The sequence below is a fragment of the Poecilia latipinna genome, unplaced genomic scaffold, assembly GCF_001443285.1.
Source record: "Poecilia latipinna isolate Pla-1442-1.1 unplaced genomic scaffold, P_latipinna-1.0 Scaffold69, whole genome shotgun sequence".
Classification (NCBI taxonomy): domain Eukaryota; kingdom Metazoa; phylum Chordata; class Actinopteri; order Cyprinodontiformes; family Poeciliidae; genus Poecilia; species Poecilia latipinna.
Window position 1 is genome coordinate 346,050 of NW_015112685.1, and position 12,539 is coordinate 358,588.

Below are 12,539 nucleotides of genomic sequence, written 5' to 3' on the forward strand. Positions count from 1 at the left end.
GTTTTGTTTTTGTTTTTTCATCCAGACGGCTTCCCGCGCCCCCCCTAGGGGGCGCGCCCCACAGTTTGGGAACCTCTGCCCTAGCCCAATTTGCATAATAAACTGTATTCATGTAACTATAATGGATGGTTGTTGGAGAGATGGTATTTTAAAAGTGAAAATAAATGTTTATATAATGCCCTAAATACTAGTAGAGTCTGTTGGTGGTAGGTTTGGCACATATGTAACTATTATTAGTCTGGACAAAGAGGTAGCAGAGCTGCCTCTAGCTGAGAGGGACGGTAACACGAGGACTGGGCAGCATGTGAATGATTCTGATTGGAATCCTAAGGAATTTCAAGTCAATAAATAAAGTGACAAAATTGATTAACTGGCTAGCATGACAGCATGCTACGTTTACTAAATGGAAAAAGATTTAATTTTGAATTTTCAACCATCTCGACCAGTTCCAGTTTCAAAATAATTTCTTACTCCATTTGTTATAAATATATATTGTTTGTTAGTATAATGTTGGATCTCCATATTCTGAGTGACTTTGGTCATTATTTCGTCACCTGTAAATGCATTCTATGCATTTTAAAGGTAAATTCTTTAAAATGTCACTTTTATATGCTGCATTGTATTTAAGAATCGTCAATTTGTCATATCGAAACTAATAAAATCCTAAAAAATGTAGGTCATATTTAATTTGCAGATTATCTGTTTATCGAAGCATAAAGAATGAATGTAGATTACTTCTGATGACAAACATGATAAAAGTCGATATAAAATGCGTTTTGGTACTTTTGTTCCATTGGTCAGCAGAAAACTTTGAGAAGTGTTGACTCCAAATGTCAAAAGTGGGAAAGACGTTTTTTTTCCACTTTTCACAACTCTGTTTATTGAAACTCGACTCTTTCTTCTTTCCTCTCGAGCACAGGTGGAACCACTGGCAGGCGAGGGACTGTAAAGTTGTGTGCCATGCTAAAAATCAATGGCTTCCCTCTCCCCGGGATACAAAGAAGGGGAGCCATCGCATCTCATCAACCTCCTCGTCCGTCATCCACTATTGGCTCAGCCAGACAATGAGCCAAGCTTCCTGTTCGTCTGTTGTCCACAAGATGTTGCATGTCCATGGAGAGGACGTTTCAGTTTCTCTCTCCTCTTTCAGTACTGATATTTCCAGTGTTCCCAGAAAGAAGGCGCTGTTGGACTCGAGGGGAGTGAGAGACTAAGAAACAAAATTGGAGAAAGTTCAGTCCAGTGTCCCAGTTCTTTCCATGACAGCTACTCAGTCGGGGCACTTTCTCTCACTTCCAGCAGAAACAAATGATGTCAGAGAGAGAAAAAAAAAGAAAAAGACACTGAGAACCCCCCTTTGTCCCCCCCAAGAGAGCAACAGCTTACACTGATAACTTTAAAACAATGTCATTGCTTTACATGAGGTTACAGATGCTTTGTCACGCTATGGGAAGTGTTGTGCAGAATGAATATACAAAATATATATACATATATATTATGATTCTGATTATTTATTGTGCATTTAGTTTGCTTTTCATAATTTGGTTGCACTACAATATTTAGCACATATGATTCTCAAGGCACCTGTAAGGTCTCATCCAGATTTACAAAGACTCTGTCTCCTGTCTTATGTAGAACATCATTCTTTGTTATTCTCTCCTGCATTTATTTTTATACCATATTTAAAGACACTTTTACTTACTTGTATTAATAAAGTTGATCCTCTATCTGTTACGGTGTTGGTCTTGTGCTTTCATCCATGGAGTTTGTGTGAATCTTCCGGGGATCAATGCGCCTCCTGTCCTCCGTAACGTGCAATGCAAGAAACAGACACCAGGAGCTTTGCTTATGCTGTGCACTTTTACAGTCAAACACAAGAGGGCGATAAGTTATTTCTCCATGACTTGGAAGAATCTGACCGTCTTCACAGATCAGTAAATATACAGATAAATGTGAATTTGTCATGCAAAAGTGCCATCATCCTCCGGCCTGCTGAAAAGGGTTATTGTTCATACGTTGGCCTTCTGATGTTTTGCAGGGTCTGTTGATGTTTCAGCTCTTTGATGCCAGAAGTGACCGTCTGTGTTTCCACTGTCTGTGCCCGGCAGTCAGTTTAGCAAGAACCACAAAACAGACAAACATCTTTGTCTCGACTGCATCAAGGAATGCGAACTGTGGCGTTTCTCAAAGCACGCTCTTCATAGATTGTAGATGTGCATCCAGTGATTTATGGACTGGAGGTTATGAGACTTAATGTGATGTGGTTTTGCTGCCAATGGAAGGTTTGCAGAAGACCTTTGTTTTTACAGTGTCCCTGCTTTTATTGTCTTTGGTGGCAAAGATGTAATGGCTGTCTTTGGAACTTACTTAGATATATAGACACCAGACACATACACACACACACATATATATATATATATATATATATATATATACACACACACACTAAAATGCATAATTTTGACTCATCTAATCTGAACAGGACTTCTTATTGCTATTTTTGCCTCTGCTCTACAAAAGGCCAGACTTCTGGAAAGCACAACATGCTGTTTGTGAGAAACAACTGACACACCCTCTCCTGGTCCAACGTTTAAGTTGACAATGCATTGATTATTTGCAATACATTTTGGTTTTAACATAGTGCCATGATAAATATAAAGACTGGATAAATTATTTTGTAACCCAACTCTTCCTCAAACTTTCTATCGTCCCTCGCTGCTGTGCTTCTTGGTGCTTATGATGCTAAGGATCTATAACAAACCTTCATAGTCTCAATAACACAGATGTGTTCATAGTTAAGATAATTAACAACAGATGGTTAATTTTCTTTTTTAAAAAGGTGACTTTTGAATTCTATTTTTTTCCACTTTATTTTAAGTTATCAGAAAAAAGAATATAAAATTTGCACATTTTTCATAGTTTTTAAATGTGAAAACCATGCGTCAAATTCTTTCTACTCCCCTATTATTCACTCATTTTTAGGTTGTTTTTTTTTTTTTCCCATAAAATCCAAATAAAATACACTGACGTTTTAAGTCGTAACACAGTAAAGCTTATAAAAGCTCACGGGAAATAAACACTTCCACATAGCCTAATCTGTTGCCATTTCTCTTTGGGAAAGACTGTTATTCTTAGCCAAGGTCTCTATTCTGCATTGACAAGCTTGATCTCTCATTCAAGTGCTTGATGGATTAATTAGTCAGCCTGAAGTGGTTTAGCAAACAATCAGCCTTTTCCTCTGAAAACCGACTGGACTGGAGAAAAGACAGACTGAGGCACACTGACTGAGACAGATATTTGCGAAAGCAATGAATTTTGGTTCGATTCCCACAATGAACACGGCCAATAGGAAATAACCCTCCCAGTTTTAAGAAAGGAGGTGGGGTGCAAGGGATTCAAACTAAGGCAGGCTTTAAAGTGACTCAAACCCTCCCAAAGACTGAGTGCAGACAGTCTCCACAGCACTAAGAAGTTGGCTTACTGTGACTGAACTGCAGCTTTTCTTGTCAGCCTAAAAGGAAAAACAGGAGAAAACCTTTAGACTTCCTGAAGACAGGCAGATAAGGTGCTGCACACCCAGGACAATGGGAAACTGAGCAGGCTCAGCACTTTCTACTGTATTTATTGTGAAGGAAAGAGGAGCAAGGACAAACTGGAGGATACTAGAGATTACATTGCCATGGAAACCAAAAGCTGGAAGCGGACACGAGGACCACTGAAGGTGGATGAGCTCCCTTGAATGCATCTTCACGTCGTTGTCCTGCTGCACACTGTGGTTAGAGGTAAATGGATCATGTGTCGTGCTTGAATATGGAGAACACATCTGTAAATGTTGAGGTTAGGGGGAGGATGTATGCAACCGAGCAAGCTGAAATTCTCCCTGCCCTGCCAAAAATCATTTGCATAGTCCGTGGCGGTAAACATCTCCGACTTCAAATCGATGCGAATTTGTAAAACGCAAAATCGATAGGGCTTTTTGATTGATTATGTCACTCCGATTTAACATTCGTATGAGGTGGCAACATTTTAATTATAAGCTATTTTACAGAGCGTAAGAGGATATAGCTACATCATACCTTACAGTTTAACTGGGGGGGAGAAAAAAAAAAAAAGGGCTCTTCTCTGAACTCTGCTTTGACAATTCCCACGTGAATATGAGACCGAGTGACTCACTGAGCCTCCTGGTGACTAAGCACAGAACCATGTAAATGGAACAGCACACATTCTGCAGTTATTCCATATTTCAGGCTCGACTCCCACCAGGGCCACTCAGTGTAAAGAAAAGAGAGAGAGAGAAAAAAAAAGGCACACCTCTAAGGTGTCCGTTGGATAAAAGTGTCAACTAAATAACTGTAATTAGTGGCTGGAGGTTGCAGATAATTAGTGTTATGAGTAAGAGAATTAGAGAGTGATGACAGTAAGTTGTACTGTGTCTCTTGAAGAGATTAAAAGTATTTTCCAATGAGCAGAAAAGAAGAGAAAGAGACATAATGATGAACATAGCACATTTGTGTTTTGCTTCATAACCCCCCCGCCTCTGGTCTTTATCTCTTTGCTCGTTCGAACAGGTGTATATTTACAGTTTGTCTGGGTCCATGTTGAATCGTGCGTGTGTGTGCTAACACGCATCCAAGCGAGTGTGTGAGCATGTTTTTGGGCGAACGCGTGTGTTCCTACGGCATGCGTGTGGTGAATGGTGGGGAGTTTGCTTTCTGATCCTGCTTACAGCTCCGGCGACTGCACCACCTCGTACAACTTGCTCTGATGTCAAAGAGGATTTAGCGTACAGACACGCTGCTGTTTCTTTAGTGACAGAAAGCTTCTTCTCCCCCCGCTCCCTCCTGAGTCAGTTTTAAATGGACGTTTGCCAGAGATACCTGGAGAAGATATGAAACGTGTGCTTTGAATGTCAAGAGGCTCCTTCAAAAGAAAAGCTAAGGCAAATGATTTAGATTATAGAGAAAATCTAATGTAATCTACTTGTGGTAACATTTACAGCGTGAAGCAAATATGGTTCTGAAGAGCTAGTATAAACACTGGCATGCAGAGGCTTGTCGGCTCACTACGCTCTGCTAAGTCATGCCTTAAGGGCAAGCATAAGAAATTTATTTCAAATTCTCTTTGGGATTTTAAAATAGAGAGAGCACAATTTATGGATGAATAAATTGTGTTCTCTGGCATGACTTATTTTATATGCGGAGTGTTCTTGAGGACTCTTAAACATTTTTTTTTTTTTTAACGTTAGAATCACAAAACGGGAAACAATTAAAAATAATTAAACATTAAAGGACATAATTTTACAACTGTGTTCTAGCTTGCGGCTAATTTTCGTCTTCCGCTTTTGTTCCCGTCTCAGAAGTCGGAGCTCCAACTTTGGAACAACATCGGACCCAATCTGAGGGCGTCTTTCTTGCTAACAGAGCAGATCAGTCTTTATTGTCATCGCAATGGCAATAAAGATGAGAGCCACTGGGTGCTCTCATCGAGTAGTTAGTAATGGAAACTTTCAATACATTGTTTTTGCATAGGAGCGATGATGGTCACTGAACTCTCATCAGGTCTGCGAGCTCTTCTCACTTTCGAAAAAAAGGAGAAAATTTGACTTCACTGAGTATTGTTGTTGCTTTCCCGGCTGGGAAGTCAGAAGATTTGGCTTTCTAGTACATAATGTATAGTTTTATTTATTTCTGTCTCAATTACAAAAAAACAAAACAAAAAAAAAAACAATATGGAAGACAAACAGGGCACTTAAAGCAAATAATTGGCAGTGATAACATTACTTTTTAGGAATCAGTGTAACGACGTCCACTCAAGACAAAAGTTGTGAAGGCAAAGCGTACAGGACCAATTTGAGCTCAGAAATTAAACATTAATGACATGAGTTATCCAATGAGGGGGAAGAAGTTGGAACAAGATTGATCTGAGTGTAGGATTTTGTAAGACTAATAAACCCACAACTTACTGGGGGATTTAAATGTTCTCTATGGCAAGTTCAATCTACTTGTAGTTCACCCAAAAGGAAAGTGAATGCTTATGAAAAAATAAATTCAATATACAAAATTTCTTTAGTTTGACCACTACCATTACTCTGTTTATGGGTGTCAAGATCATCATTTTCTTATGCTACTTTTATCAGAATGATCTATGTAATAGAGCAACACAATGTTAATGCAAGTCTCACTTTTCTCCACATAATCAGTTGTGATTTACGTACTTGTGGGGGTTTAACTTCGTTACAGCATATTCAACGTTTTCTTGGTGAAAAAGTTTTTTTTTTTTTTTTTTTTTTAATCAGGATAATAATCCATTCTATTGCTACAGTGAGAGACGTATTAGACAGTGCAGCTATAAATGCCACCCAGAAATATTAGTGGCTTCCTCTTTTAGTGGGCGCGACTCAAGCTCAATTTCAGAAAAGTGCTTTTTAAATTTCATTATCAATTTTGAAAACCAAAGAACAATTGTGACTAACACCCATTTCATTATTTGATCAATTACTTTTTTTTTTTTTACTGACTCTTAAACAATAAACTGCCGTTTATAGTTGAAGAGCAAACATCTTTAACTATGGGAATACCTGTACTATCATGTTATCTCCAATTGCCTTCACTCGCCAGTAAAAATATTTAATATCGCTGAGAGAGAGCAGCCAGCTTTTATACTTGCCACTACTTAATTTCGTAAGCATTAGATCAGGGTTGAGAGTCATTATCAAGATGGATTGTGATGACAAATGGCATCCCTGAGTGCCTAAAGCGGCCTTCTGGCAATGTTGGAATTAGACACATTTACATTGCAAAGCCCCCCTAAAGAGCCTCCAACCACCAGCTGTCAAGGAGCCAACAGCCAAGTGTAGTTTGAGAAAATACAATCTGCAAACACAGATAATGACATGGTTCCTTTTTGTGTAATTGGTTCAGGGTGAAAACATTTCATTTACCTCTCTATACCGTTCCCCTACATCCCATCCCACCCCCCACCCCCTGCCCCCCTTCTATATTGTACATCCTGTGTATCTGTTTTAGTCTGTGTGAGACAGCAAGCATGTGGTTTAGGCACTGGTGTGTGTGGACCTTTGTGCATGTGCATGTGTGGCTAGCCGTGAGTGATTGAGGCTTGTGCTGCACGGTGAATTAAATGCAGTTCTACTGTAATTAACTGCACTTACCAGTCTCTGTGTGAGACTTTCTGACGCACCAGTAATTGAGGCATCATGTTTTGTTTGTTTTAACCTGCCTTTGAAGAAATGCTGGGAAGACGTTGCACATGGTTTAAAGGAAATACATCTGTGTGTACAAATTTGAAAGACTTTGAAAAGCGTCTCTTTATTCTGTGATGCAGTACTCCAATATTTAGAATAGTCATACATCCAAGGGCCGAGCTGGAAACTGCAGTCGATGATTAGAAAAGAGAACCCATTGTTTTCCAGACATAAACCTCCACTATGGCATTATCATGCCATTCTAAAAAAATAAAACACAGCGCGTTCCCACTCACGATAATGGATGTTTTCAAAGAAGGTTTGTGTGGGGCTCAGCAGCCTCTCTGGTATTTGTAATTTCATTAGAGGCTTGAATTTTGGAACCAGGGTCTTCCACAGTTCAGTGAAGCAAATCCAAAGAATTTGTGGTTCTGGTAAAACATAAAGCTGTGTTTGTGCACAATATTAGTATTTAGTGTACGGAAAAGGTCCAGCTCAGTTTTGTCTGAAGATTAACACTGGAAACCACAGTCTCCTTCTGTCTCGATGGCTGCGCCGCGATTAGTGTCAAGGTGAAACGAAAAAGGCAGACCGGTTATTTAAATGTGGGTCTTTTGAATGTCCACAGAGCCCAAGAGATGTTGGTTTTATTTCCCAGAGGATTATCTATCTCAAGCCCGCCTCATCATCTCATCCCTCTGCGCTCTACCCCCCCAAACCACTAAGCATCCCTCCTCCACCTCAGGGCTCCCCCAAAGCCTCTGAATCCCAACCCAAAAAAACCTCAGGTTGTTTTCCCACAGAAACTGATGAGGAAAGGTTGCCAGGGACTGTTTTGTTCAGGATGAGTTTGGGGTGGAAAGGAACCTGAGCTGCCAGCTGGACGGTTCATCAGTCATGCTCCTTATACAGAGGTACATCTCAAAACATTGAGGCATTGCATAAAAGTCCAATATTTCTTGACGGTCATCTCACAAAGTGAAACTCACATATTGTGTAGAATCATTACTATTCTAAGCCTTTTCTCTTACAGATAATGAAAACCCAAAATTCAGTGTTTCAGAAAATCAGAATGCTATGAAAACGATAATTACTTGAGACTTATTGTGTCAAACCATTACTTTTCACTTTTTCATCTCTCATCCTGGGTCAGTAGGCTACACAAACATGGGGAATACTGCTGATTTGACAGATATCCAGAAGACAGACATAAACACCGTTCACAAGAAGGCAAAGCCATGGAAGGTCATTACCGAAGAAGCAAGTTGTTCACAAAGTTCTGTATCAGAAAATTGAGTGGAAGGGAGAAAGTGTGGCAGGAAAGGGTCCACCAGCAACAAGTACAGCCTTGAGAGGATTGTCAAGGGCAACAGCTGTCGCATTCTCTGTGTCAAGCTCTTCCTAAACCAGACAACGTAAGAGGCGTCTTTCCTGGGCTTAGGAGAAAAGCAACATTGTTTCCCAATGGTCCAGAATCCTTTTTCCAAGTGAAAGTAAATTCCACATTTAATTTTGAACTCAAGATCTCAGAGTCTGGAGGGGAAGTGGAAAGGCACAGATGCCATGTTGCTTGAAGTCCAGTGTGAAGTTTCTACAGTCAGACAAGTCGCATGGAGATGCTGATTTTATTTTCAATCAGAACCTGCCAACTGCCCAAGGTACCAAAAGCTGGTTCAATGACTGTGACCCAACCCATCACGATCGCCTCCTTGCCATGATGCATTGATGCAGTAAGTAATGCAAGAGGAGGCCCAACCAAGTTTTTACTGCATATAAATTTACATCTTAGAAGCCTGACATTTGTGCTTAAAACACACAATTTCCGATTGGTCTAATGCGATCTAACTCTCTGAGACAGGAACTTCTTTACCCGAAAGCCGTGATAATATTTAAAATTGAATAAATTCAAACATTGAACAGTTTTACACTGTGTGTAATAACTCCCTTTAAAATGACTTTCACTTTCTCAGATGACTGGTAAGAAATATTGTACTTTAATGCAATATTTAAATTCTTTGAGATGCACTCGTTGAGAATCCCGTCAGTCTTCAGTCTTTGCTGACATAGACTTTGGATAATCTCCAAGTTGCAGGGCATCTCTAAGAGTACAGGAAAGAGTGAAAACTGAGTGAATGCAGATGCTGATCCCCAGGCAAGGGGTTCCTGCATTTAAAATGGCTGTCATCAGTGAAGAGGCTGATGGAGCTTTTGCTAAATGAGACTTCTACATGGAAGATAGATCACTGCGGGAAAAACGGAGGTCAGACTCCTGGATGCGGTAGGCGATGAAAGTAGCCAACGGGAGTCTTCCTCTCCAATTATTTGAACCTCTTGACTCGTGTGTGTGTGTGTGTGTGTGTGTGTGTGTGTGTGTGTGATGGTGTGGCATCCTAAGAAAAAAGAAAAAAAAAGATCAGACTGCGTGAAACATCTCTACAAGATGAGCAAACAGCTGCTGTCTAGCTTATGGAAACACTGCTGCAATTAGTCAAAGAGCACGGGAAAAAAATATAAACACAAAAGCCTTAAAAACAAAGTGGATTGTGATAAAGTAATTTGTTCCATGTCAGACTGAGGTGCAGGTCCAAGAAAGGAAGAAAGGCGAGCGTACAAATTTACACAGCAAAGAAGAGTGTGCGAGTAGCAGCGGCCGCCAATGTCCTTGAGGCAGTTTGGTTTCACATCAGAAATTCTGACTTGATGTCATGCAATGCTTGTCAAGAGCAACATCTGCTGAAAAGATGCTTGAGTGATGGTCAAAAATGTGCTGGCACAAATACTGACAGTGCGCGCACTCAGGCGGATACTCCATCCTGAATGGCAGAGAGATCATTTCTCCAGATCTGGCCCTAGTATCATACATTATGGCATTTATGGACACCGTGGGTCACTCTCAGTTCAGGTTTCTCCACAGTATATCACCACAGAGTAAGAAGAAGAAGAAAAAAAAGTCCACTCCCATTGGGGAACTGTACAATTCCTCAACTCTTCCCCTAATAACATGCAGATGGGCTTCTCTAATGCTTGTTTACATATCTGCGGCATAGTTCATGAGTAAAGTAAGCAAAGACCTAATTATTTTACTCAGCAACGGGACCAATAAAATCAACTTCCCCTTCTCGTTATGGGTGTTTAAGTGTATCCTTTGATGGTCGGGTTTTGTTTATTTTTGTAAGAGTTGCAGAGCCGAGAGGAAAGCAAATAGAAGTAATGACACAGAGATGCTGACAAATGGGGGCCCTGGTGATGGATTCATTTTCTGAATGATGCCTGCAGGGTCGGACTGCAAAAAGGTGGTTCACCTTTAATAGGCCTGGCACACTTGCAGACATGTTTGGAATTGCGCGACTGCTTTACCTCATTCTGCTGAAAAAAAAACTGTAACCCCCAGCTTATATTAAATGAAGTTTATCTTCATTTAATATACAACCAAAAATGATTAGTCCATTAGAAGATAATGGTAAATGGACAAAACCTTTATGACACTTTTATGGTCACATGGATCACTCGGAGTGATCAACAAAAGAGCCGCGTTTACGCAGCCACATTTAAACGTGTGTACGCATTCACACCCAAATGCTCAGTGCAGCAAGTCTCTGATCGGGTCAGAGACTTGTACATGGGCACATCATGTTGAGGGGGATCGGTGTGGGAATAAACCCACTGATTGTGGACAACATCGTAACACAACCCCAGTCTAAAAACATCAGCTGTTAATGCGCTGTCACCGCTTCGTGAACCAGTATCTGTCATCTCTTTTCATTGGCCAATTACTTACACAGGAAGTGAATGTTGGAGATGAGGCTCCACCGATGATCTCAAGTGAAGCTTGTACCAAAAGAGCTTATGTGCCTAAAAGAAAAGTACAAACATTTAAAAGTTCATTAAAAAGAAGCTTTAAACTTAAAATAGTATTTTGTGATTGTTTCTTTGAAAAGAAAGGTTAAATTTCACACTGGAAGATCATTATGTCCTAAGCTCAGTTTCCAGTTTAAAAAAACTGGAAACTGAGCTTAGGACTGAATTAAACTGAATTAAAAAAAACAAAAAAAACAAACAAAAACAAACAAAAATTTGCGTAATGCTAACATAACGATTTAAAGTTGATAAAATATACAAACTCCTATGAGATTGTTGAGATTTGGAGTCGTTTTAGGCCGGCAGAAGTCCATTTGGGTCTTATTCCGCTCTTCAGGTGATATCCAGATTCCTTTGTGAATCCTGGTTACTCTGAGCCGTTCACTGCATTGAACTGATGTACTTTCATTCAATTAGATCAGAGTTGTTTGACCCCTAAAAAAACAGTTCATCTCATTTCATCTTCTGCTCCTTCTTGGGCTCGAGGTTTTATGTGCGGTACCATTTGCACCGCACATAAATTTGCCTCGTATACTTGACCGCAACCTCACATGATGACTCAGATTAATGAAAGCCTTTAGACTCGATTGTGAAAAGTGATTCAGCAGGAAATGTGAAATATTAACCTGGATGACTCAGGAACCAAATAGCATTGATCTTGGACTTGTTATATTCCACATCCAGAACCGACTAATCCTAAAAGAGAAACTCTTGCCTTACATTTCATTGTACTTTTTTTCTTGCAGAATGCTGTGGAGAATCACCATCCCCATCCTCCTTGCTGGGTTCTTCTGCGTCATTGCAGAGACCAAAAAGCTCCGGCCCCAAGGCTCAATACCATCCCCACACAAGGCCAAAGGAAACCTGTCTGCAGATCACCCCCACAGACTTTTGCAGCAGAAACCCGAAGTCCTGTCCTCAAGCCGAGAGGCCCTAGTTGTGACTGAGCGGCGTTACCTCCGAAGAGACTGGTGCAAGACCCAACCCCTTCGCCAAACGATCAGTGAGGAGGGTTGCCGCAGCCGCACCGTGGTCAACCGCTTCTGCTACGGCCAGTGCAACTCCTTCTACATCCCGCGGCATCTGGGTCCCAGCTCGAGTCATGGACACAGTCGAGGTCAAACTTCAGGGTCGGGAAGGAAGGGCCACAATAAAGCCCAGGAGCCCTTTCAGTCCTGCTCCTTCTGCAGGCCGCACCGCATCACACAGCTCACAGTGCAGTTAGACTGCCCAGATCTGCAGCCCCCCTTCAGACACCGCAAGGTGCAGAGAGTCAAACAGTGTCGATGCATGTCTGTGGATGTGACCGGTCATGGAAAACTGTGAAGGACTACCTTAAGAGATTTTTGTTGTTCCATTACTTGCCAGAGTCAGGGGTGAGGAACATTGTGAAGTCATACTAAAAAAAGAGGCTTGTCCAGCAAAAACTGAACGTAGAAAACGTGTGATAAAGGCAACATCGAACTAACCAGAGATTTGC

At 40.8% G+C, this 12,539-nt stretch overlaps 2 protein-coding genes across 3 annotated transcripts in view; both read left to right on the plus strand.

Annotated features, from left to right (window-relative positions):
• LOC106934516 (regulator of G protein signaling 7) overlaps positions 1-1,734 on the plus strand; it is a 64,156-nt gene extending 62,422 nt beyond the window's left edge. The window contains exon 18 of one of the 2 annotated variants that reach the window (XM_015014492.1): positions 915-1,734. The gene's annotated coding sequence lies outside the window, so the exon portion shown is untranslated. The remainder of the gene's footprint in view (positions 1-914) is intronic. The other variant, XM_015014485.1, reaches the window with a different exon arrangement.
• A 1,674-nt stretch (positions 1,735-3,408) lies between these two features.
• On the plus strand, positions 3,409-12,513 carry grem2b (gremlin 2, DAN family BMP antagonist b). Its single transcript, XM_015014506.1, has 2 exons — positions 3,409-3,782; positions 11,806-12,513. The coding sequence occupies exon 2, from the start codon at positions 11,807-11,809 to the stop codon at positions 12,383-12,385; it is 579 nt and encodes a 192-aa protein (XP_014869992.1). The 5' UTR covers positions 3,409-3,782; position 11,806; the 3' UTR covers positions 12,386-12,513.
• The last annotated feature ends 26 nt before the right edge of the window (positions 12,514-12,539 follow it).

What these genes read in the sequence shown, in the direction of transcription:
- grem2b (XM_015014506.1), top strand. Translation starts at nt 11,807, where the DNA reads ATGCTGTGGAGAATCACCATCCCCATCCTCCTTGCTGGGTTCTTCTGC.